This window comes from Brachyhypopomus gauderio, chromosome 2, assembly GCF_052324685.1.
Source record: "Brachyhypopomus gauderio isolate BG-103 chromosome 2, BGAUD_0.2, whole genome shotgun sequence".
NCBI lineage: Eukaryota > Metazoa > Chordata > Actinopteri > Gymnotiformes > Hypopomidae > Brachyhypopomus > Brachyhypopomus gauderio.
The window spans coordinates 24,522,193-24,549,362 of NC_135212.1; the positions used below are offsets into that span (position 1 = coordinate 24,522,193).

At 48.0% G+C, this 27,170-nt stretch overlaps 1 protein-coding gene across 1 annotated transcript; it reads right to left on the reverse strand.

Annotated features, from left to right (window-relative positions):
• Nucleotides 1-3,845: 3,845 nt before the first annotated feature.
• Nucleotides 3,846-26,237, reverse strand: smad6b (SMAD family member 6b). The gene is made up of 4 exons (XM_076992339.1): nt 24,667-26,237; nt 21,772-21,828; nt 20,694-20,771; nt 3,846-4,628 (listed from the first exon to the last, which is right to left on the reverse strand). The coding sequence occupies exons 1-4, from the start codon at nt 25,460-25,462 to the stop codon at nt 4,087-4,089; spliced, it is 1,473 nt and encodes a 490-aa protein (XP_076848454.1). The 5' UTR covers nt 25,463-26,237; the 3' UTR covers nt 3,846-4,086.
• Between the last annotated feature and the right edge of the window lie 933 nt (nt 26,238-27,170).

Below are 27,170 nucleotides of genomic sequence, written 5' to 3' on the forward strand. Positions count from 1 at the left end.
GGACAGACCAACTATATGACCTGCCAAGCTACTGACATCAAGATATTCATCTTACCAGCAAGACACTAAGCACCAGCACACCTTCACAGAAGGGAGGAATGTCCAGCGTCAGGGTGAGTAGGTCCAGGAAGGATATGCGAGTGTTCAGATCAGAATGCTGTGTGTGAGTGACTAAGATGAGGCAACATGTAACAAACCAGCACATAAAGGCTTTTAGACCACTATAACTGCATAATATACAACGTGTGGTTGAATCAGTGGACAGATGCAATGAGGACAGATGTGATGACTGTATCCTGCTGTTCTTATCAGCCATTGGACATTGTTAAGGACTTTGATACGTTGAGGTCTGACCAGAGTATTGGTGAAATGCTCAACATGTCACATTAATGTCACATATCAATTAAAGGTCAATAAAGAGTATTTTCTGGATGCAGGCAAGCCTTAAGCATTGCACTGCTCTGTAACTGTTGCCTGGTTTGCTACCAAAGACAAACTCAGCACAGAGGCAGTGTTCATTTACAGCTGTTGGCAGGCACTCCTACCCAGAACAACTGAGATCTTCATATTACTACACATGTGCACCCTGGGAATTGAACCTATGACCTTCGAAATATTGGCACCTTACTTTATCTGCTCTACCACACAAGCTCCACATATCCAGTGCATCCATTAATCCTGTACAGCCATTCTACCGACGCCTATTCAAAGGACCTCCAAAACGTCTTCGGCTTGCTTATGCAGAAGCCATTAGATGGCTTGGCTCCATAAGTACTCCTTAATAGCCAAGTGAGTTGTGCATTTACTGGGACCTACGTCGAATCTGTCCAAACACGGCTCACTCCTGGAATGCGAAGTCGATGGAATGCAGTGAGGCTTTGGCAGGTCAGAGGTCACAATCACAAGGTTTCTGAAATGTGTTTTAAAAAGTCGTCAGGCTCTCAAGGCATCCGCGTGCATGCACGCACACTGGAAAGGTCGTCCTCGTCACAGACGGACCGCAGGCCCCTTTCAGCACAGGGTTAGTCCATAGTCAGCACTAACGACAGTTTGGCACACAAGGAACACTGCTATCCCCAATCTATGCTTTTGTGTGTGAAGGACTTTTACTGTGTGCACATGTGGTGTGTTGGGTCTTCCCAAGGTTTGTTGCTTAACCCCAGCCAGGGAGTTTTTCCTTGCCACTGTTGCCCGAGGCCTGCTCATTAGGGATCTGCACCCATACTTCTGTTAAGCCGCTTTGTGACAACATGCTCTAAAAAGTGCTATATAACTAAATTTGACTTTGACATACACTCAGAATGGGGTAGGGATGAAGTCTTTAAAAACGTTCCCAGTGCCTGTAAGCTGCTAGCACAAGGAATCCATGATCAAAACAAGTGAATGTGATGCCAGCAGGGCCTGGTTCTGCTTGGTTCCGGCCAACCTGAATGCTCTTGGCGCTAAGAGAGGGAGAGCTCTACAAGGGCCCTTAATCAATACCATCCCTGAGGTAGCAGCTTGCTTGCAAAGCTGCTTACATGTCTTTTCCGTTCTCCTCCCTCACTCCCTCCCATCCTCACTGGAGCCACAACTCCACCACAACTATGAAGAGTAGGGTGCCTTCCCAGGCCTCTCTCGCTCTCTCTCTCACGCTCTCACTCTCTCCTTCCCTCTCTCGCTCTCCCCCTCTCTCTTCCTCTGTCTGGACGTTACCCAAGCTTGCTCTAATTAGGCCGGCTTTCTTACCCGCTGGGGCGCTTTGTGTAATGGCTGCACTGTGCGTCTCCGGGCCCTCGCTTGGCCCCAGCAGAGCGGCCTGCCAGCGGCCCCTCCCTGCCAAGGCCACAGCCACATCCCCCTTCTCCGGAGGCGAGCACAAAAGCGAAGGAGTTTCCCCCCGGGCGCAGGCAGGCGGGGGAGCTGCTCCTCGGGGCCGTTTGAACGCGGCACGGGGCCGGAGGCAGACAGCACGCGGCCCAAAGGGAGCCCCGTGGCCCGACGGCCCTCAGCGTGGTGGGAGACGGCGCCGGGGCGGGGCCCTCGAAGCCAGACCCCCGGCTGCTCCAGGGACGGGCCGGGCAGACGGGTCGCAGGGCGCTGCCTTGTTTGCGCAACTTGTTTCAATTAAGCGGCCCGTTCACACGCCCAGCGTGGAGCTTCATGCCGCTTCTCCATTGATCACTGCACTGTGCGCTTATAGCAAGACCTCCATGATCTCAACAGTGGTCTTCTTTAAGGCCCGGTCGGCACAGGCCCAGCAGAGCTGGCACGCTCATTGTTGCTCAAGAAAAGCAACGTCGGGTGCTGTAATCGGATTGTTGTCCTACGCGAGCCGGACGGTGTCCGGAGAGTCTGTGGCCAAGCGCTCTTTCTACAGCTCCTCCCTCCTTCTACCGTCTCCTCTGGCCAGTCTGAGAAGCAACACCAGCAATTAGAAGGGAAGCCAGCTCGGCCACATCCAGCCCGGCCGCCTTCCCCACCCTGGTGACCATCGCAGGACCTTGGGCCCAGCACGCGTATATATGCATGGAGGATCTATCAATGTGCCCAGAGACACTACCACCTCCGGCAAGGGCGGACCGGCGGGAGGGGATGGGAGGCCCGGGAACCACCTGCCGCAGCCGCAGGGATGTTCGTCGCTCCGCAGGCAAGCAGGCTGGATTTAGCAGGAGCTGCGGATGGGGAACGCGGGCCAAGCCTGGAGCTCCCTGCCCCATGATCCTCCTTACTCTCTGGCCCCGGCCAATCAGGCTCTTAAGGATCTCAAGGAACTCTGGTTGCAATCTTCTGTCCACCAATCGGGCTGGCTGGAAACGATGAACGATGACCATGAGGATCATGGAGACACATTTTGGACCAATGAATGAAATGGGAGATGTTGGCCTAGCTAACATATAATAAAGAACATAGACTTAAAATAACTGGAGCTGAAGTGAGGACTAAAGAAATTGTGACCAAATGGCATAGCTTAGGTCAATACCAGAGGAAAGAGGACGAAAACCAATATACAGCATTAGTTTACATGAAGCTGTTTTCATTGGCTTGATTCTCCCATTTTCAGAGGGTAAATAAATATCTTGGAAACTTCTGAAAGGGAGAGGCACAAACAAAAACAGAGAGAGAGAGAGAGAGAGAGAGAGAGAGAGAGAGAGAAGCAGAGTTTAAAATGCTAAAGAATCCTTGCACTCCCTTGTTCAGATGTCAATGAACACACATTAGACGAATGACATATTGTGCCATCTTGAGAAACGACGGCCAGCAGTATAACACAGGAACTCTCCCCTCTGTCTCCAAGAGCATGATGGGAAAAGAGAAGCCACGGTCAGAGACGCTGGGGCTGCGTTTCAGAATGGCTCCTCTACTGCTAGACACTTTGGTGTCTGTGGCAGCTCTGAGGGGAGCTCCACCCTTTCTGCATAGCTTGTGAAGTATATTCAGACGGAGATGCCTCACAAATGCCTCATTAAGTGTGACACTGAGGCAAAATGACACACTGCTAATGTTTGGGGGATGGAGGAATGAGTTGACGAGCTGCGAGGGGGGGTTGTGATATGGGGACAGATAGTCTACGTATCTGTGATTCTGGAGACGGAGTGTCACATTTACAGGTAGAAAAGTGAGCAATTCAAGACATATTATGCGAATACTTTATTATCAATGTGTGAATGGTGTTAGCTTTTTGTCTGGATATTAATAATATATGAAAACTATACACCAAAACCAGGCTCATCCTATTTTTGCTGTATAATTTTTCAAATCGGTATTGAAAGATTCTTTATCTTTAAAGATATTATAATATATATATATATATATATATATATATATATATATATATATATATATATATATATATATAAGCCAAAGTGCATTTCCTGTTTTTTCCACTTGTCCATGAACACATTGCACCATACATAAATAATTACATTGTAAAAATGACTCCAGTATTTACAAGTATAATATATATTTTATATAATATATAAAACTTTATATTAAATCTAAGTAGATGATATTTGGGATAGTTTGTCAGGTCCATATAGTGTCTGGGCATGTCTCTTAAGTCTGGGTCTATTCTTCCATCCGTCCTCCTGCGCGCACCTGTGTGTGTTATCTGTGGTTGTTGAGCAGGATTTCCAGCCAACAGGGGCAGGAGGTGATGAACTGGCGTGAGTAGCAGGGTCCCCAGCCTTTGGCGAAGCTGACGCGCACACTGTTGGGGTCGTAGGGCCCGTCCAGGAGCCCCGGTTCGGTCTGGTGCCGCAGCTGCGCCGATCGCTCGTAGTCGAACACCTTGATGGAGTATCCCGGCATGACCTTGCGCACGAGAAGGCCGCGGCCGCCGGGCGCCTCCAGCGTGGGCGAGTTGACGAAGATGGGGCTGTGGCTGCGGTTGTAGGCCCACACGCCGTCGGGCTCGCAGCTGAGCAGCAGGCCCAGGCCGATTTTGGCACGCGTGCGCTGGGCCGCGCCCCCGCGCCGCTCGCCCCCCAGCTGGCCTAAGCACAGCCCCGTGCCTTGAGGTAGGTCGTAGAAGATGCTGACGGAGGACTCGTACACCGGGTAGAGGCGGCCCACCCGTGTGCGGTGTTCCCAGTACGCCACGCTGCACCAGTGCGTCTGCTTAAGGGCGTCTGGCGACAGACTGGCATCTGAAACACAGAAGACCAGGGAGGACAAGGTTACGATGGCAGGAAAGCAAACATGAGGGATCTTTTTACCCAAGAGGATTCAGTGTGTGTGTGTGTGTGTGTGTGTGTGTGTGTGTGTGTGTGTGTGTGTGTGTGTGTGTGCTGCACTGCCACTGCATAAAATGTCTGTCTGACCACCGAGCATGAAAAACCACCATAGCATGTTCATGTCTTGCAATCCATGACAACAACAACAAAAAAATGCTACCAAACTCCTCCAAAAGTGATATTAATGAAAGGCTCCTCTCCCTGGTCAAAGAGCCCTGAAATACGTGCAGGAGGTTCACTCCACATGCACACCTCCCCGTAAATCAGCCTGCTAAATCACTGGTCATGGCTGAGTACTTCAAGTCCATGGACTCTGTTCAGTGCCAGAACCCTTGGCTCTCCCAATGAGTTATAGGTCCCTGGTGTTGAACTTTGCCTCACACACACACACACACACACACACACACACACACACACACTTCTGTATTCACAAGACTCTACTCCACACAGTTTGTATACATTTCTGCCACTCTGGTCTTCCTCTACTGCTGATGGAGAGAGCATTTGGGGAGGAGGGGGGGGAGGGGGGGGGGGGGGGGGTTGTTCTGAGCCGATATCCGGTCTGTTCCTCCCCCAAGGTTCTCCTCTCACTCCGTGCCTCTCTATGACCATCCCTATTTCCCCGCCTGCCTCTCTTTCTCTCTCTACATTCCGCTGGGAGGCTGAAGGTGGGGGTGTAGTTGGAGGTTTAAGGTCCCGTTCCTGCTTCCACTGCAGGCTGGGGCGATGGCATTCAGCTCCTTGACAACTTAGCCCAAGCTTGTGACCCCCTGACCCTCCAGGCTTTGGCCTATCAGCTCCCATTAACTCACACACAGAGTGATGCCATTATTTTGCTTCAGAGAGTCCATTGGCCGAGGGGATTTAAAGGGCCGGTCTGCCCCGTTCCTGTCACTGGCTGTGCAGTTGGACCCCAATGAATGGCCGACCCGTTTCTCAGAGTGTTTAAGGTGGAGGATTGCAGACACATACACACACTCCATCCAACGCACGAACACATGCTCTGGCTGTAGAGACGCGCAAAGATGGCGATTTGATGTTGCGTAGCTGAAAATACACAGCGCTGGTGTTAGAAATGAACTGCAAGCTCTGCGAAGCTCTGGTTGTATCTGCAAGTCCGCGGTGGGATGGGGAGCAGGACTGTGAGTCAGGCTGCCGTACAAGATCTGGATGTGTGTGGGAGTAGGATTGTGGCAATGTGCACACACACACACACACACACACACACACAGTGTAGTAAAATGTACCCTCTTGCCTGGGCCCCTGAACGTTACCATTAATGAATTCCTCAGATCCCATGCAAGGCTGCAAGGCAGTTCTTTTCTTTTCTGCTCCAAAGCCTTTACAGCCATCTGTCTGTTATCATTTCAGAGGCTTATAAAAAGGCCACAGCCTTATGGGCTGCGTAAACAGTGTATGTGATGAACAAGCTAGTTGAAGACATTTAAGTTATATACAAAGGCTTTGGAAAAGCTAGGACATATGAGATGGCTCCAGGTCAAATGTGTACACCCGAAACTACAGAAAAGATGGAGGTTATAATGATGAACAGAATATGGTGAATAACGGTTACGTTTGTCCCTTGCTCAAGAGTATCACATAACTTTAGCTCATACAAAAAAGAGAGAGAATGAAAGAGAGAGAGAGAGGAGAGAGAGAGAGAGAGAGAGAGAGAGAGAGAGAGAGAGAGAGTATGGCTTTAGACATAGGTGTAAAGGACAAAGGTTAATAATCTATTTAATGTTTAGCTCAGGAGCAGGAGATGGACTTTTCCAGAGGCCTTTGCCAGAGATAGACATGCATGTATGTGTGTGTCGTTCTGTGCACTGTAAGTATGAGGGAGACAAGGAGGATCTTGGGAAGTGTTTTTGTTTGTGAGTAAAATGTGTGTGTTTTGGCTGGAGAGCTGCTCGCTGAGAGCTGCTCTGTGAGTGTGTCATCACGAAGGGAAAGACACAGTGAAGAGGATCAATCTTCCGATGAAGAGCAAACTCATTATACTTTGCTTAACAAAACAGGTCTCTCTCTCTCTCTCTCTCTCTCTCTCTCTCTCCTTCTATCTCCCTCTCTACTTTTATCTCTCTCTCTGTCTGACTCTCTCTCTCTCATTCTCTGTCAATAACGTTCTCCCTCACACATGGACGCAGATGGAAATTCTGAAGTGAGGGGGACCAAGCTGTACAATATATACGTTTATGCTTGTAGATGCTAGATTTCAGATGGGGTCAATATAAATCTGGAGGGGACATGTCCCCCCCGTCCCCAGTGCCATCTTCGCCCCTGGCCTCACATGCTCTCTGATTATCCAACACACACAGTTCTGTTTGGAAATGCTCAGAATGGCTTCCTAAACCTCTCTCTCTTCCTCTCTGTATGTTTAAATCCTTCTCTGTTTCATTCAGTCTTTCTGTTTGTTACAGTCTCTTTCTGCCTCAATAAATTTCTGTTGTACTAAATCTCCCTCACACACACTCAGCCTATCAATCTATGTCTTCCCCCATGTAAAAAAAAATCACTATTTACATGCCTCCTTTATCACACACATGCTTTTATCACCAACATACTTGATCTACAAATCATCACCCATCACATTTCACTGCACCTCTGAATATAGAGCCTCCAGTACCCAAGCAGGCAGATGATTTAAAGCACTGAGCTCACATTTGCTGCCGTGCGGGAGACCAGGCAGCTCAGGAAAATGCACACGGTCACATTGACAACAATCAGGACACAGAGGAAGGAGCCAAACACACACACACACACACACACACACACACACACACACACACACACACACACACACACACACACACACACACACACACACACACACACACACACACGGCTGCTGTCCACACTCAGAGTGCACTCAAGCCATTTTCTGTTAATGATACAAAGTGCACTCGGAGCATGCAAGTATGTTCGAGAAGCAGTTAAAACGCGCGACTCCGCGGCTCCCGTCCCTGTTAATGACGGCGCGGAAACATCTCGACCACGACGTAGACGATCGTCACACAACACTCGCACGTGAGCAGAAGGGGGCATGACGCAGAAGCGCGTCTTAAAGACGAACATTTAACCGACTGATCGTGTCGTTTCTGGTGTTCCCTTCACTTCAGAGGGAATAACAGATACGCACATCCGCCCAGGGACCCACACGCACCGGCAAGCTGGGAGCAATTACTCCACTTTGCATCTGTTTAACCCCGCCACCTCCCAACAGCTCCGTTTACCCATTAAGAAAGTAACGGCTGCTATTATCGCCATTATATTCTCAGAACTGTCTCCTCCGCACGTCGGTCTCCTCAGAGGCGCCGGGTGCCGACAGCCGGCAGAAAGACGGCGTTCTCCGCCAGAGCTCACCACCCGACGCCCACGCAGAGGAGAAACACTTTGGAGATGTCTCAGCTCCGTACCAACCAGCAGACGCTCTCCGCTCATCCAGGTCTTGGGGAGCGAGGGAGGATCGTGTGACACCGCGACCTGTCAATCACCGTCCACGAAGCACGTGACACGCCTCAGAACAGCGACGTGCTGAATGCACCTTGTAGTTTACAAAGACACGGCGGCGAAGCCTGATCCCGGATCAGCGCTTAGGGTCCCTGGACATCTGAATACAGGTTGGTAAACACGTACAGGAAGGAGCGCCAGACCTTTGAAGGGCTGTGCAGTGTGAAATGTGTTGACATTAAAGCCAGGGGCTCTCGGTCAAAGCAGGATGATTTAATGGTGTTTGCAAACTGCACCCTCAAACAGGGGATCAAAGGTGATCGCTGAGGTGCATGACCAGCTTTTTTTAACTGCCTGCATTCAATTAAAGTTAAAGACAGAGGGAGCTACCACAAAATAGACCAGTGTGCCGTCAGCAGATTCGTCCACGCGCCCACAAGCCAGGATTTATTTCAGCTCCACCTTTTGTTTTACTTCATTGGTAAACTTCTTCAAAAAGTCAAGGGTGCGTGGACACACACACACACACACACAAAGGCATTCCCTGTGAATGTTTACGCTCGCATATAATGTCCTGTTAAGACTACAGCGCAATCAGTTGAGTAAACAAATGCGTTTCATGCTTCTTCTCTCATCGCGTGCTTTACGGAGCAAAGAGCGAGATTGTTCACCAACAAGGAAAGGGCTCCATGGAAACCACTCCAGACCTACACGGCTCTGCCTCCTCCTCTGCTCTCTGGTGGCGGAAGAAGGAGGATCAAAGCCCTCGCCACCCGCTCGGACAGCGGAGCCGCCACCTCAGCCCCAGATGAATCACACCACAGGCTCTCGGCTCGGCGTCTGGGCTTCTTGGTGAAACGAGCTGTCGGGGTCGTCGGGGCAGGAAGGGACGGCGAGCCCCAGGTGGGTGTGGCATTAATCACACACCACGCAGGACACACTCTCTGTCCCTCAGCCACGTCCACTGTGCAGACGCTGCTGTTTGCAGAGCGTTTCTGCTCATGAACGGAGGCTTTTCATGTGGTGGGGTGAAATGAAAAGAAGGGGGAGAAGGGTGGCAGAGGCCCACCCCAGTCCTGCGCAGACACGCAGACACACACACACACACACACACACACACACACACACACACACACACACACACACTTCAGTGGGGTGAGCTGGGAGTAATTACTAGTAACTACACAAAAATATCTTGCGAGTTTCAATGGCAGTACTCTCTTATGATCCCTTAATGCTTTTAAAAGTACCATGCTGGGAGGAAAGGACAGAACAAGAAAAGAGAGAAAAGAATAGAGAGAGAGAGAGAGAGAGAGAGAGAGAGAGAGAGAGAGAGAGACAGCAGCATGGCTGAGAAGGCCTGTCATCTCTTCTCACCAAACTGCAGGCCCTACAGCCCTGTCTTTTTCATCCCCTCTAATCCAGGGAATTCTGAAAAGATGAACTCATTCCTCCACAGCTCAGAGCAGAAGAACTGTTGCCAGTCCGTTTAACCAGAGAAAGAGAGAGAGAGAGAGAGAGATGGACAGGGAGAGAGAGAGAGGGGGGGGGGGGGGGAGAGTGAGAGAGAGACAGACGGAGAGAGAGAGAGAGAGAGAGATGGACAGGGAGAGAGAGAGGGGGGGGAAGAGAGAGTGAGAGAGAGACAGACGGAGAGAGAGAGACAGGGAGAGAGAGAGAGAGAGAGAGAGAGAGAGAGGGAATGGGGGAGTCGGAGTCTCTTATCCTGTGCCAAGGATTATATTCCCCTCCAGCTATTAGACTCTACCACTAGGCTGACAGGCAGAGGGGGAGACAGGCTGAGAGCATGTTAATGTGTGTGTGTGTGTGTGTGTGTGTGTGTGTGTGTGTGTGTGTGTGTGTGTGGTGAGAGAGAGAGAGAGAGAGAGAGAGAGAGGCAAAGACAGAGAGGAGGGAGGAAGAGGTAAGAGAAAGAGCACATTTTATGGTGCACGGTATTCATCTTTTGACGCCACTCCTGACAGACCAGAGCATTCCTGCTCCGACTGGACAGGGAGGCCACTCCGAAGGGACCACAGAGCTCTTCTGAGTGGGAAAAACTAAAGCAGAATAAACACAGCTAGCCCTCAGCCCCCGACTCCTATAGGGGAAGGCTCTGAGTTTTAGACAACTATCACTACAGGGCAACTTATAGCTCCCTAGCAGGCTACATTTAGGCTGGCGTCTGTGCTATCTCTGCCATCAAAGACTGGTCTCTCAGCCAGACACACTAACCGGCCCCTTCACACAGATGGATTTCTCTCTGCCTCTCTCCAAACTCCCCATCTGCGCTCTCTTTCTCTCTCTCTCTCTCTCTCTCTCTCTCTCTCTCTCTCTCTCTCTCTCTCTCTCTCTCTCTCTCTCCCTCTCTCTCTCTCTCTCTCCCTCTCCTTCTTTACCTTCCTCTTTCTCCCATTCTGTGGGGCCCCACAATGTGTTCTGTGACATTAACAAAGCATGAATGAGCACAGACTGGAGTGAACGGGTGGATGGAAACAGCTGAAGCCCACCACGAGCAGTGTGTCCTCCACTCTCCCACCTTCTCCTGTCCTGACATCCAGGGAGACCCGTGGGATCGGCGGGCTCTCCCTCGTCCCGGCCGGCCCAGTCCGAGGAGGGGCACATGTAATGTGGCCGAAGAGCTCGGGGCCGGTTTAACCGGTGTTAATGACGGGCTCGGCCACCGGCTCAGATGGCCGCAAGATTCACACCTCAGCCGCGTGGAAAGCCGCGCGTTAGGCTTCCTGCGGCCGAACCCCCCCGGCACACACCGCCGATCACACTTCATCACGGGAGCCATGCGAGGCGGCAGAGAGCCGGCCCCCCCGGAGGGACTCCCGACTATGTACCAGCAACTTACACGCTACAGCAGCCTGCGAGTCAGGACACAGACTCTCAGAGCAGCCGTATGTGCCGGATCTATCAGAACGGACAAGCTGCGGCTGATCCCAGCACAGGTGTAGGTGTAATGTGCACAACACTATACACCTGCACAGGTGAATTCTGCAGGGGCCTGAGAGTGAGTGGGATGCAAAATGTAAACCTGTGTATAGTAAGTACAGAAGACTTACACAAGCAGTAATCCTTGCACAGGAACACAAACTGCATTTCCATGTCAAAAGGAACATGTCTTCATGTCTCCACGTGAGAACACAAGGTCACTGCCACTTGGACATTACACTGTGGACCTGCTTTCAAGAAAGACTGCGAGTTTGTCCACACAGGTTTGTTTAAGGCAAAGGCTGGCTGCGTATATGGACACTGTCTGAGGTGATGGACATATGCTTGAATTACCAGATGCCTGAATGTTGATCAGCTGGCTGGATCTTACAAGCTCATGGCTTCTGTCATAATGCCCACATAGACCTGCTCAGTCCTTCACAACTGCAAGCCGCCACATGTTCACAGGGGACAGACACCAAGCTAGCGCAGCTGACCGTCCACAAGTCATCCGGCGTTTCATTCAGTCAAAAGAGACATGCCTCTGATAGAGACATGCTTCCAAGTGCCATTAGCACTAGCCTAGAACTGAGACACAGTGGGTGAGATGTGGGTGAGACATACGTGAGACACGGCTGAGCCGTGGGTGAGATGCAGCTGAGCCGTGGGTGAGCAGTGGGTCTGGAATTTTTTTTTAACGTATTTATAAGCACCACAAATGAAAATTGCTTTATCTAATGGCAATGGTGTTGTGGAAGTATCTAAGAATCACCAGTGTAGGCCTGAGTTTTCACTACTTTCAACCCTTTGATTTGATTGATTAGTTCATCTTCAGAGGAGAAGGGTGTGTTTTGTGTGTGTGTGTGTGTGTGTGTGTGTGTGTGTGTGTGTGTGTGTGTGTGTGTGTGTGTGTGTGTGTGAGAGAGAGAGAGAAGCCACATCAGAAAAATTCAGAGTGCTGCTAATACAGCCACTCTGTTAGCATTATGTTAGTCTCAAGCCGAGCGAACAGGCAGCGACTTATAAAGTCATAAAAAAACATCCAAGTTCTGACCTTTCACTGGTATGACCCCCCATCTCCCTCACACACACACACAGTCATTCACACGGCACCTTGCTCAGCGTGGAGATGACAGCCTAGCTAGGTGCCCCTTGCGTCAGCCTCATTCTGGAGTGCAAGAATGCGACGGCTCTTTGCACTTTTAAAAATACCGCCCGCCATCGGCGGCCACAACTGTCAAAGTTCCTCTGGAGAGGAAAGCGGGAAAAATTCTTCACCTCATTTTAACCACCCGATTGGACCGCAGGTCTAAATGCCCCTGTTCCCACCCTGATAGTGCCAGGCACATGCATTTAGAATCGCCCGCCCTTGAAAAACACTGAGAAAATAAGACACACACCGTCAGCATCCACAACTGCTGCCTCTTCCGCCCGCTCTCTTGGGCCAGGGCCCGCGGGGCACTTTCAGGGCGCCCACCACTCAAACGCCACATTGTTCACCCTCCGCCCCCACCCCAGGCAGCCTTGAGAGTAGGCTCGCTAAAACACTAAACCAACAGTTGGACATTCCATACATTTTTAATGGCCCGGCTGGCCCTTTATCTGTTGTCCTAACCCCATGGCCCGGCCTGCATGAATGGCTCCATTGGAGGAGGCGCGCGGGAGCGCAGGAGCGCCACACGGAGGAGGAGGAGGAGGGAGCGGCGGCCGGCCGAGCGCAGACCCCGCCGGGCCCTTCGTCTGCGCGCCGTGGGGATTAGCGAGCTGGAAATGCGCGGCACAAAAAACCTCCGGGTGAAAACGATCACCTGCAAATGCCGCGTATTTTTAAACACGTGGGATCAGCGCGGGACGGGGCCCGGTTTCTGTGGCACGCACGCAGCTGTCCACATGACAGAAGCGCCTGCGTGCGTTAGGACGGGCCTGGATTACATTATAGCAGCTGTGCACAGGAAGTGGCCCACTGTACTGGACCCCGCGCGTCGGTGCGGATGCTAAACTCACTTGTGTTTAGGAGCGCTAAACATGAGGCTGAAGAACAGAATCAGCATATCAACTCTCAAGGTTGAAATGTCTCCTAATAAAAAAGCTCCATGAAGCTTCCACAGAGGTCCTGGGAGAGCAGGAATTGCCCTGAGAGTGTTGCCATGAACAAGTGAATAAACACGTTGTGTGGCAGCAGGGTCTCTGTTGACTCAGAGCTGATGTCAGAGCCGGGCGCCGCGCCGTTGGCCAGATTAGCCGGTTTCTATTAGTTGAGCAGAGAGCGAACCGTTAGACAGGGAGAAACACTACAGCCGTTCACCTCTGACTGATTCCCGGTTGCTTTGGTTGAAACACACTCTAAAGCCTCCTGATGAGTGGCTATCTGCAATCATAGAAAACATTCAAATGAAATATTATGCAGACAGGCTAAAACACAACGTGTACTTTGCCGCTGCACTGATAAAAATATGTAATATACTCTGCCTTAAGAAAAAATAAAAGCTGCAAGATCTGACCCCGCCACCCCACACACACACACACACACACACGCACACACACACACACACACACACACACACACACACACACACACACACACACACAGACAGACGCCTTGCAAAAGCCTCACATCTTGAAATCCTTATAACACTCAAACAACCTGGAGAGAAAACAAAAGATTCTAATCTAATTTCCCTGAGATCTCATTCCAATCCCACATCAGGAGGCCAAGTTTAGTGCGTGGACACACATACACACACACAACACACCCATGTAAGAACATGCACACTGTGAACACACACACTTGCCCGTAAGGAGACAAGACAGCACCAATCTGTGTCAGTACACATACGAACATTTTACAGACATCAACACATTATTGTGGCAGTGCTTTCCATTAAGCTACACCCACTTCCCTGCTGAACACGCCTGACACAAGCAGGGTTGGAGCAACACCGTCCCGGGTCCACACCGTCCCAGCTGCTCCACACAGTCCCGGGCCTGCGTCAGAGGTTCGGGAACAGCCCTAACTGTGGCCCGGTTGAGCCTGGGAGCCGGACCGCACCAGATTGGAGATGAGGACCCAATGAGGGAGGGGCTCTGTGATGGCTGATACCCACGTGTGTTTTCTGCTTCACGTGTGTTATGTAAGGGGAAGAGGAAGACTTCTCTCTGGACAGGAACATGCGTATAAGGAGAGCCCCATGGCTGAAGCAACAGCACTGTGCTGTGTGTGTGTGTTTGTGTGTGTGTGTGCGAGCGTGCATGTGTGTTTGTGTATTTGTTCATCAGTGCATGTTTGTAAGAGACAAAACATTTTTGTTCAGGATGTTCGGTATCACGTGCTGCATATGTAAAACTCAGAACAAACCATGTCAGGAAGGCTCTCTCAACGAGCGCAAATATACACTAATACACGCATACACACACTCACACACGCAAGCACACACACACAAACACACACACACACACACACACACACACACACACACACACACACACACACACACACACAACACACACACACACACACACACACACACACACAAACACACACACACACACACACACACAATCACCTCCAAGCCACTGGCCTTCTCTTCAACATTCCTCATCCTCCCCCTGCCGTCAAAGGGGCGATTGAGCGGGGCCCAGTGGCCCTGTGTGTGCTACACGGCCAAGGCAGGCTTTTTAAAACAGGATGTTTGGCCGAGGCCTCCTTCCCCTCAAATAAACAATCCGCAGAACCTGGTTTTTTGGAGGCTGGGTGGAAGTACTCGAGTCACATTATTTCCACATCCCGTATCCTGGAGTTCTCGAGGCCCTGGGGGAGTGTGGCCGGGCTCGGGGGCTGCGGTGGAAACCTGAGGCCCGGTGCCAGGCGCATTGGGGGCGGAGGCAGGGGCGGTGGGAGGCCCACTGGGCTGAACCAAAGCAGAAAAGGGGGGGAGGGGGTGGAGTAGGTTTGGTATAGCCCAGCGACCCTCACTGGAGTCTGGCTATTCACCCTGATAGGAGGCTGGGACGGAGTGCTTGCGGGACCATGTGACTCAGGCGTGTGAGGGGATACAGCGGCGGAACTGGCAGGAAGTGAGGTAACCGCACAGCACAGCGTCTCATGAGAGAACCGCTAAAATTAAAGCACTGCACTATGATGTCCACTTAAATAAATGCCTTAGATGTACATTGAGGCGTGTTGTATAGATGATGTCATATGAATGATGTCATCCCCACCGTAGTGGCTCATGTCAGTGAAGGACAAAAACCAGCTCGTCAGCCTTTTGGCAGTTAACTCTGCATCAAAGAGTTGGAATGTGGCCACACTTACAGTTTGCGGTCTGATAATACAAAGTGTGGAAAATAACGTTAAAAAGCACAAAGGCCTTAAACTCCACCTTAGTCACTTTCACATGTCTGTGAATAGGCTAATGAGCTCGGTTCCACAGAAAGATATCACATGCCTTTAAAGCCACTACAGAATTTGCAGATGCAATCTAATCAGGGCTAATATGAACAGTGTTGCCTACTTTGATTACTCTGTTTAATTATGCCACACACACACACACACACACACACACACACACACACACACACACACACACACACACACACACACACACACACACACACACACACACACACACACACACACACACGTACACACACACACACACTCACCAGGAATGAGTTAAACCTTTGAGGTGGTTCAGACTGACCTACTCACATAGGCATGTGTGTTTATACAGCCTGAGCATCAGAGAACGACAACATGAAAACAACATTCTGTGTGTGTGTGTGTGTGTGTGTGTGTGTGTGTGTTTGAGAGAGAGTGAGAGAGAGAGAGAGTGTGTGTGTGTTTGTGTCTGACTGTCAGCTTATCATTGTAGAACAGAACCCCCCCCTTGTCCTGAAGGAAAAACAGACCAGCACTTCCACTGTAAGTGGAGCTACTGCTGTCCTACCTGCAGCCTGAGGCCACTGCAGGCCAACAAACATGACCAACATCATACACGACTCACTGTCTGTGTGTGGCCAAACCATTAGTGACTGACATAAAACCCAGTAAAACCCTGACTGCTGAATTAACACGTCGCTTGCTGTTTTCCGTCTCGTGTTCATTCAGCTCTCGAGATTTTGCTGTGTTGCATCTCCTGAACACTGTTCACTCGTTTATGCTGTTGCCATATGCAGATTGTGTTAGTAGCTCTCGCTTCAGGCCTTCTGGAGAGGGCAAAGCAAGCGTACTGCTGTGGTATCATCACGTTCAGACCGAACAGGCAGCGGGACAGATAGCGGGACAGATAGCGGGACAGGCAGCTTCCCGCACCGGCTGCACACTTCTCACACGGGTTGAGCAGAACTCTGCGCCTGGCCAATCAGAGCTGAAGAGCAAACATACAGGTCTCCTCAGACGAGTTCGGGAACACAGGCAGCGTCATTCGTGAAGCAGTTGGTGCCTGGCGAGCGCAAAAGGCCTTTTTCCCCTTCCAACGACGCAGGACTGATGCCAACTCTAGTAGATGCAAGTGAGAGAAACACCAAGCCTGGCCTCACGGTGATGACACAACTCACTCCACACTCCGTTAACTGATGCACACAATTATGATGCAATACCACACGAATGCGCACTTGTACACTTGTACACTTGTTCACTTGTGCAGTTGCAGACAGTCTGGCTGTGCTTCCTACTTGACATCTGGCGGCTGGTTCTACCGTGCTTGTTAACATGCCGCTTTTCTCTCGTATGACATCCAAATTAATGAGGTCAGTAATTTAGCGTGAATCTGGGGAAGAATTAAAAAAACGTCACAATCTTTTGTTTGTTTGCGTTCTATCAAACGGAGCAGCAAGGAGAAGTGAGGAGACAACAGCGTGTCACTGCTACTCCCCCAGAGGCCCAAATGCGTCAAACACATAGATCACAAAACAGGGGAAACACACTCAGTTATACAGGAAGCAATGAGCAGTAACTTCAAAGGGCATCGCCGTTCTAACGTCCACACAACTGAGATCTGGGAGTGAGGAAACAGGTGTTCTGTAGTTCCATCCAGCTACCGATTCAGCACACATATGCTTGAGCATGTACACATACACACACACACACACACACACACACACACACACACTCACACACCGATGTTCTCTGAAAACTTAACACTTAATCAATAGGTGCAGTTTATCATATGCACAAATCCAGACTGATACAAACAAAAGCAGAGTTAGACAGACACATCCGAGCCCCCAATAGAGTTAAATAAACACAAGCTAGAGCCACCAGGAATTGACTGATAAACACTGATCAACAGTGATGTTTCAAACTGGACAGTGTCACATGTTTTGTTTATGGGGCTCTGTAAACCAGCAAATTGGTTTTGAAATTAAGTAAAAGTCCTACTGGTTAAAGCCACACAGGAGTCACTGCCATTTAACCCTTTCCATGCTTTCCCAGAAGGCCAGGCACAAGCGTGACTGTGTGTGCGGTTGTTTTCTTGGCCAGCTGTGTGCCGTTGCAACATTTGCTCCTGCTTTTGCGCGCTAACACAATGTCTGGAGCTGATTCTAGACGTGCCGTTTGCATCTGGAGCCTGTTTCGGTTGTCTTTCAACACGAGGATCAGAGAGGCGTCAGCGCCACTAAAGCAGGACTTCACGAGGCTGACAAACCAGAATAAATCAAGAGACATGGCCGAATCGTATGAGCTGTCACAGTCAAATGTTAGATAACTGCTAGATTGCTATGATTCAAGAATGTACTGGTTAGTTCAGAGTAACAATTGAACTGACAATCCACAGAGAACTACAACAGTGGATCACTGATGAATATTTAAGTCATTAAAAAACACTTCAGATCAAGAACGTCATTCACAATATCTTCAGATGTGTATCAGAAAGGACCATGAAGCCAAATGCTGACCACTGATGACAACCTGATGACTCATTATGAAGTTTACAGAGGATCCTAACTGCTCAAAATACTGATGAATATCTCAAACAGTCTAATAAATGTGCAGTTTTCTCGGTTCTAAATAAAAATGGGATGTTCTTTGCTGGCCAAATCGATCACTTGCCATGAACCCCACTGATAATACAGTCAACTTATTGAAACCACAATGAAAAGAAATTGACCAGTGAATTACAGGCCTGGAGAAGCATCAGCAAGGAGATTACCCAGCATCCTCTGCTACACGAAATGAATAAAATGATTTTTGTATGATTCACTCAATATACATGTAAATAATGCTGTAAATCAAGTTTTTTTTGCTGTAAATAAAGCTTTCTATCATGTTTTCTATTCTTTTCATATAGGAACAAGATAAGTTAGTAAGTATGATTGGTTTACACACTTAGAACTTATAAAGGAATCACTATATCAATATCAATCAGAGAAAATCACAATTCATTATTTTCCTATAATGAAATATACACAATAAAATATATGTTGCTTCTCAGTCAGACTGAATGATGCAAACCCGTCTCTCTCTCTCTCTCTCTCTCTCTCTCTTTCTCTCGCTCTCTCTCTCTCTCTCTCTCTCTCTCTCTCTCTCTCTCTCTCTCTCAAAAGAACTTTGGCTTTTGAACACAAGTTTCAAATTTAAAAAATTGATGTGATCAAGTCCCCTCGTCCTCTTAGAGCTCTCAGTCTCTCAGTCTCCGTGCTTTACGGTGGTTGTCAAACAGGGCTAAGTGTTAGAAGCAGGTATTACAGTAGCCCAGGGGCTGCAGCCATAACCCCGCCACGCCTTCCCCCTGAAATTCTGCCCCGTGGCCCCACTTTAAGAGCTGTGTGAGGGTGAAGGGGGGGGGGGGTTGATCTGCGCTTTCTGCCGGCCAGAAGGGTGCGGTGCTAGGGACGGATGTGGGGGAGTGCTGATAAGTGCTTAGGGAGAAAAGGAGAAGGATTCTTCTCTTCCCCAGCATGCTGATGGAATTCCAGAGGAATAGCGTTTCTGAGCACTTCTGCCCAATGTACAGACCAAGAGAAACATACTTACTTACACAAAGAAGCAGCTAATAGGATGGACCGGAGGGGTTTAAGACCCTGGGGAAAACAACCTAACTGTGAGGGCATGACATGACATCCTTCACTAAAGATTGCTACTAGGTCCTTCAGCTAGCTTAAACCAGTCATTACACCCTGAGCAGCTAAAGCTTACAACGCTTAAGAGAAGCCCAGTTGGGTGAGCCCAAGTTTTCAAATTTGTTTTTTCCAGCCCCACTAGAGAAACAACTCCATTTGGACAAAAAGACACCATCTGTGTGCACTGCTCAACAACACGGTCAGAATTATTGACATTTGTTGACACAAGGTCCCTTGCCCATGGAGCAGTGGTGATGGGACACATCAACGGGTAGCGTGGCCAAGCGGCTGGGGGCGGAGCCTTCACGCAAGCAATCAGCCCGTTCATATGCGCTGTGTAAGTGTGAGCTATGCACCCAGGCCTTCCTTCTGATTTGGCTAGGAGTGTATGCATGTTTCTTCTCAAACGAGCAGACAGGAGGGGGCTGGTCTTCCTCTTGCCCCTTGATGTGGCCCCGTTCACAGGGGCAGAAAACTGCCCACCCTACTCTCCCCTTCCCTCTCCACAGCCCACTTTCACCCTCCCTAGATAGAGCTGTAACTCTGTGTGTGTGTGTGTGTGTGTGTGTGTGTGTGTGTGTGTGTGTGTGTGTGTGTGTGTGTGTGTGTGGCGGGGAGGGTCCATATGTGTACGTGTGCATGCCTACCAGGGATGAATGCATGTGTGAGAGTGATGTGTGCGTCTAAATCGTCCCTGTGTGAGTGTGTGTGTGTGTGTGTGTGTGTGTGTGTGTGTGTAAGTAAATGAGTGTGTGTCCCAGCAAGCTTGGATCTTATTACAATTTGATCCCACTCAAATATTTCTGAAAGAAAAACAGAGGAGGGGAGGCGGCTCTGTGGGGGGAGGCCGGCTCTGTGGCCTGCCTGTCCGGCCCACTGCACCACAGACGGGTTCACAATGAGAGCTTTATCTGCATCGCACTCTCCCCACTCCACGGGCTCGTTAATGAGTTTGACGACATTTATGTTGTCAAGCACAACATAAAAACCAAATTACCTGCAAAGTTTGCTCATTTATCCACTATGCATGGAAGCTGTAATCTCAAGCAGCAAAAAAATACAACAAAAAATACGATCTCCTAGCATGCTGGGACAGCGTGGTTAACCCATTCCTCCCCCCCACGCTGGAGGCAAAATGAACTCATTTGCTTTGGCTGATGTGCAGGGTAAAGCTTACATAACAGGTGTGATAAAACATGACATCCAGAGCATATCAATGCCTCAGGTAGAAATGACTTGCTGTATAATGTATTCCATAAACACACTGCTTCTAGCAGTGTGGAAAAAAAGTGAGATAGAGAGAGAAGACATCTGATGCAAGGTCATCGTTGCAGGCACATAGCTTTTGTTTGAACAGTGATATTACCTCAGAGGTTGCAAATACATTGCGGAATTTCACAACCAGAGCACAGGCTATGCTAATGCTAAGCCACAGCTAGCTGACACAGTTGCTAGGCTAAGCTATGGAGTGCTCACAGGGCTGTGGATCCAAACAAACAAACAAAAAAAAAAACAACAACAACTCACCTGAGAATTCCCCTTGGGTGACGTTTGGCGAGCTGGCAGCCTCCATTTCAGTGTAAGACAGTGTGGAATCTGACAGATCTAGAAGGAGCAGAAGCCATTAGAGTGAGATCAGTGTGTAAACACTTGTCAAACACTCACAGCTCAGCAGAAAAGATATTTGTATTTTTCATTTTTTTACCAGCAATCTATTTAAGCATGTCAGTTACATTTTCAGGTTGGTTGCCATAGCATCTCAGCGGGTGGCTTCTTCCCATTGCTTTACGTGCAGAGTGACATTACAGTGCATGTGTAACTGTTGCCATTAATTGCACACAAAAGCTCATCTTGAAGAATGCTTGCTCTTTAAAATGGTGTCACATTTGCTCCCCAAGTCTTCCCCCAGGACTGGGCAGTGGGGTGTGTGTGTGTGTGTGTGTGTGTGTGTGTGTGTGTGTGTATGTGTGTGTGTGTGTGTGTCAGGGGTTAGGGGCATCCCACCAACCCCGTGGCAGGCTCCAGTGTCTCCCACCCACAGCAGGCCTGGGCCATCTCCATGCTGGCATGCTGAACACGGGCCCTCCGGATGCTGGCTGTAGTCTCTGTGCTCTCTCCCTAGCCCCCTCTCTCTCTCCCTAGCCCTCTCTTGCTCTCTCTCTCCCTGGCTCTCTCTCTCTCTCTGCTGCCGAACACATTCCTGGTCACTGTGCCTAATTGCCACCATTAAAATTCTTCACGTTGCTATACTCTTTGCTTCCTCTCCATCTCACTCTTGAGCCAGCGCTCTGCCCAGCGGGAGAGAGCCCCACTGCCACTGGCTGCACTACAAGGCCCAGACTACAAGGCCCAGACTACAAGGCCCAGACTACTCTGTTTTTTTTTTTTTTGTTGACCTTTGGGTAAATCATACTTTTAAGTGTTGCTCTGAGCTACCTATAAAACAGTAGCCTCAATGAGTGGCATCCAAAATACATATGCACAGCGCTCAAAAGTGAATTTTAGGAGTTTCCATCGAAAAGGGCAATTAGCACTTGTGTGTGGGAATGTGTGTATGCTTGTGTACGTGCGTGCGTGGATGTATGTGTTTGTTCCTGAGGCTTACCCAGTGGCTTGTGTTCATCGCTGGGAGACAGCCTTGAGTATGGAGGAGGAGGTGACTCTGCAGAGGAACAGCAACATTACCACAGAATCATGGACATCTCCTGCCCTCAAACTCCTCAAGTGTTTAAGTACATGGTGCAGTCTAAATAAGACTGGAAAACAGCTGATTCACACACTCTAAATTCCTGATGTTTACTGTGTCTGTTTTTGATTAGTACCACTACAGTGTGTAAAGCTGAATAGGTCAACAAATGAAAACAAATGAGTCACACATATAAATGAAATTCTATTTCAACTTTGAAAAGTAAATTACTATTTTAAATAAATGTCAACACACACAAAAAGCTATACAATACAAAAACATTGCTCTACTGTGTATTATTCCCCAATTTTTAGTCATTTTCATCTGAAAAGAAAAATAACGTTTGTATTGTATCAACATTTTACAACCCAATATAATAAGGCAACATGAAAAACTAGACATAATCGTTAAAGGATGTCTCAAGCACAATGAGTGACGCTGACCAATTTTAAAGGTACAATCATTCCCTGTTCTTATTTATTTTCTGGTGCTTTAAATATAAATATCTGCAATAATAATTATTTTTAAAGTCTATGCTCGCTCTCTGGAATTTGGAAAAAAAAGTTGTCGGACATTTACATGGTTACAACGTGTTGTACTTGTTGCGCTAGACTCAGATCGTTTTAAAACTATTTAAAAAATCATACACTGCTCAAGTATTGTGGTCTCACAACCACAAACGACAAACTGATCATAGGAACGCAACAACAGCCCGAAAGAAAAGAAGTGGGTGAACACGTAGTGACCTCGCCTAGAGGGAGAGAGAAGCGAACACAAAGCCATAATAGCTGCTGTCTCTTTAAGAGTGGCGGCAGTAATCGCAAGGATCCTAACTCAGTCACTCAGATACACAGCTAGTCAGTCTGGCGCCAGTAGCACGCAAACTGTATATTATCACCACTCCTTCACCTAAATAGCATGAGGGGACCTTCTTAGGCAAAAGGCCTTTTAAAACGCAACTTGAAACTGATCTCATTTCAAAGGGATAATGCCTAACCAAATAACAGAGAAAAGAACAGGGGCTTTTGCCCGCGTATAGCCAGGTTGAATGTACCATCGGCTTTCAGATGTTTTCATCCTCTGAAAAAAAGTAAATAGGCTGTTGGTGTGTGTGTGATATTGTGATTTACCCGTTAAAATGTAAAGTTTTATAAACGTATGTTATATAAAAGTACACAAACTTGTTAAAAGTAATGCTAATAAGATAAACGTGTCTAAAATTTTCAAGAATTTTTAATGCATTTTTTCCGTTATAAATCAATGTTTAATTAAAAGTGCATTTAAATGCTTCGATTGATTCAGTTGTAGCACAGGCGCGGTTTGGAACCGTAAGATCGGCGTCTTTGGCGTAGTTGGCGAGCACGCGCATAAATATGCATCAACAGCGGGTAGAACGTTTCTGAACTGAGAGGCCTTTGCTCCGTCGCGTGAAGAAAGACCATCTTTATTGGGACACGAATGAAGCAATGCCTCCCAATGCCTTAGTATAAACGGGAGGGGCTGATCTCCATATGCACTTCTGAACCAAGGAAATTGTGATTAGTGGTTTAAAAACACAGTCAGGTCAATACACGTGTTATTTATACATGGTCGATTAAAAAAACTTGATTTTTGTAAACCTACGAAATGACCATGTAGCATCTGAATAACTAGACCGTTATTCTGCAGTTTCTGTCCAGCTTGACTACTACGAAGGGAACATTCAGGAAAGAAATTGACCGCATGGACCAGACCCAACACTAAACCTTTAAATGTTAGACCTACTTAAAAGTGCAAATACGAGACAGAAGGCTACATTTTCGACAAGTAGGTAGGTATTCGGCAAGCAGTTTTGTGATGCGCACGTGGTCCCCATGTTACCTAGGCTACTCTGCAAAAAGTCAATTTTGCCAATGCTTAAAACCCATAATACGCCTCACTTGTAGGCTGTGCAAATCTACTAAGAGCATTGGACGACATTTTAAAGAGCTGTTTGAGGATCTGCATTACGTTTGCCTACTCTGTTTTCAATGCTTTTATTTTAGTTTATGGGTTTACAAGTTCCACGCGGATCGAAACTTTCATAAATTCTTAAATATGTAGCACTTTGATTAATGAATAGTGTAGGTCTGCTGCAGGTCAAAAGGTTATAAAACTATACACATCACAAACAAAGCAACTGACATGAGCCTGAAATATTATTTCTATCGCTCAGTTAAAAAGATCAATTAATACATTTGAGTAGAATGCGTACGCATGATGAGGTTTAGGTGGGGTAATTCAAGGTTGATTAAATCACATAATTACTTAGATGCATATAAGGTCTTTGTAATGAAATGTTTTCCATTGTAATCGCAGGGGTATATTACAGTGTGGGAAATGGTTACGAATGCATACACATTCACTGTAAACCTTTCCGTGTTGAACTTTCTTGCTCGGTTTCAGATAAGCAGGTTTTCCACACTTGCAAGCGTGTGGTCCGGTGTGACTCTGGGACGCATAAGGGCTGTAGCAGAGGGCTAGCCGCGTGTTATCAAAAGCACCTGTAACATCTGAATCAGCCTGTCACGAGCCAACTCTCCCAATCCAACACTTCTTACATGCAATGCCAGGGAGAGCAGAAGCCCTGTCACAAGGAACAGTGACATACCACATGCCGCAGTATTTTGCGTCTTCTGTTACTTTGCATCTCAAAACACTGGTAGTTTTAACATTCTTCATAGCACTGCCAAGCCATTTCAAAGTAACCGATTATAACCTACACGGAGGCCTGTCTTAATGCACCACAGAGTTCATATTCTATAGCTTGAACAACACAATAACAGGTATCCTTACCTGGCCCACAGAGACGGCTGTAATGATATGGGTTGCAGCACACCACCGGGCCATCCTGTGTCCCGAAGCTCTTGCACTCACAGAGCGGTTTGAGCTGGGCTGTGTGCTGCAGGTCAGACCACCGGTAAAGCTTACAGATTAGCAGCTGGGGCAGCGCCATGTGGCTCCCTAACCGCAGCTCGGTCCGCGACACCATTACACACTCGCTTGGTACTCCTCCTCTGGACTCCACGGCTTCCAACAGAGTATCCAATGTTTTCTCTTTTAGCCTTTTTAATAGCGAGTAGGTGGCGTTCTTCAGTTCCTGCTCTATTACAGAGCGAGACTTTGCCTCTTGGCTCTCAGGAGAACTGTTGTCCCGAGAAGCAAGGTTCTTCAGCACGAACTGACATGAACTCGGTTCCTTACCCTGAGCAGCCTCCGGGGTCCTGGATCCAGAATGGTCCCGATCTTTAAATAAACAGCATGTAACTGTTCTACAATCGCTGTCCTGCACGGACCGAGGGCTTCCCTGATCCAGAACACACACCGCACCCCCATCTTGGTCCAAAGTGACCCCCGAGCCGCCGCTCTCGCTGGGATTCCTGGCACACACTCCTCCATAGTCCACGCCAAGCGACCCGCTTGGGGTCATCGGTCCGAGTTCCGTCTTGGGAATTTTTTCTGGATTGTTGCCGAAAAGATCGTCCCGAGACCCCTCGCTACTTTTGCCATTTCCATCGCCCTCCTCTTTATCTGGAATCAAACGGCTTCTCCAGAGTCGCCGCACAAGACCTGATCGTTTCGTCCTGAACATACGACAATTTAAAAATCTAGATGTGCTTTTATTTTTGTTCAGATCTCCGCGTTTTAAAACTGTTTCTGAGATTGTACAACATTAATGTTTGCGGATTGCTGTGCAATATATGCACAGCCGATCACCGTATGTTGGTGGTAAAACCACAACATTAGTTTATAAGGCACAATGTAATGTAACATTAAAATACAACGCGCAAAATAAATGCAGCCTTTCACAGAAATTTAAATGCATTCAAGTGTGAACGCCGTCAAGTCAGCGAAAGACGTAAAATGCAACTACTTAAAAAAGTTTACTTCTATTTACTATTTACGTGATAGGGAATATGTGTACATTACGCATAATTTCGGTTACAGAGAATGATTGACTTAAGTTACGTTCTGGCAAAAAATCACGAAAAGCAGTAATATCGAAAAATTATTTGCACGTTCCTAAATGTTTCGGACTTTGAATCCCCTTCAGATCCACTATAGCGGTGCTCGTGACATGAATGAAGCTCCTCCGAGAATTAATTCCACAGAAAAATCCTGCCGGAATTCACGATCCCGGTTGATTTCCACTGTTGCAGCACAACTATTTAGTCATCCAAAATATCCTCGTGCTGTGGCCAGGAAAGGAACAATCCGTGGACCACAGTGTGCTCCCGATCCCGTGTTCAGACCTGGTCAAACTAAAACCCAGATCTCTCTCTTTCTCCGTTTCTCTCCCTTTTTCTTTTTTTCTCCCCCGACACACACACACACACACACACACACACACACACACACACACACACACACACACACACACACACACACACACACACACACACACACGGGGCCCCTGAGGAGAGCGATGGAGCCATTGGCTGACTACCATCATGTGCTAGTCTAGACACTTTGGCGGCTCTGAGCTGCACTGATTGTTGCGCAAACAAGGTTTCAAGTTTCTTAACTCTTAAAGGCGTAACATCCATCTCTTTCCTTTAACTTTATGCATTCTAACCGTGTCGATTCTTTACTCCGCGAAAAAAATAATGTACATTTGGGGCCGATTTTAAAAGCGAGGAAGTTCTCACATAAGCATTTAATGGTAATTTAATATACACAGTATACAACTTTGCTCTAGTGTTTGTAGATGAGGAATGACCACAGTACACATCTTGTGCAATGTTTTTGGCTTTATGATATGGAATAGATCATACAATAATACGTAAGCACAAGATATTTTCAATAGTGCGGGGAACCCACAAATTCCAACGAATGACTTCATGGCGCGTTTGGGTGCGAATTCCAGTCATATATAAACAGGTTATGAGGTCTTGTACATGTACTCATTAATGTGAATTAGAGTTTACCTTGCCTCTCGTTTTACAGATATAGACACACACAAACTCACCCACCCACACACACACACGTATACATATATGCACAAGATTATTATATATCTATGTCAAACAGCGTTTCATAATGCATAAGTTGATGCGGGAAATAAAAATGCTCCTTAAGCAAGTTAAAGAAGGTAAGCCTCCAGGCTAAAACACTAGCTGTCAGCATGGTGTGTTATTTTCTTCATAAGGGTGATCGTGAGCCTCTTCAGTTGGTGAATATTGGGGAAGTCCAGGTTAGGAAGTCGCCGTGCTCTCTGGTAGCGAAACATCGTGTTTTATACACCTTTTGTTTTCAGATCATTCTTAAAGTTTATTATAACACCCATTTTAGTAGTAATT

Coding starts and splice junctions, on each gene's coding strand:
- smad6b (XM_076992339.1), bottom strand. CDS start 25,462: ATGTTCAGGACGAAACGATCAGGTCTTGTGCGGCGACTCTGGAGAAGC. Junction 20,772..21,771: donor CGATGAACACAAGCCACTGG/GTAAGCCTCAGG, acceptor TGCTCCTTCTAG/ATCTGTCAGATTCCACACTG. Junction 4,629..20,693: donor CACCCAAGGGGAATTCTCAG/GTGAGTTGTTGT, acceptor TCTGTGTTTCAG/ATGCCAGTCTGTCGCCAGAC.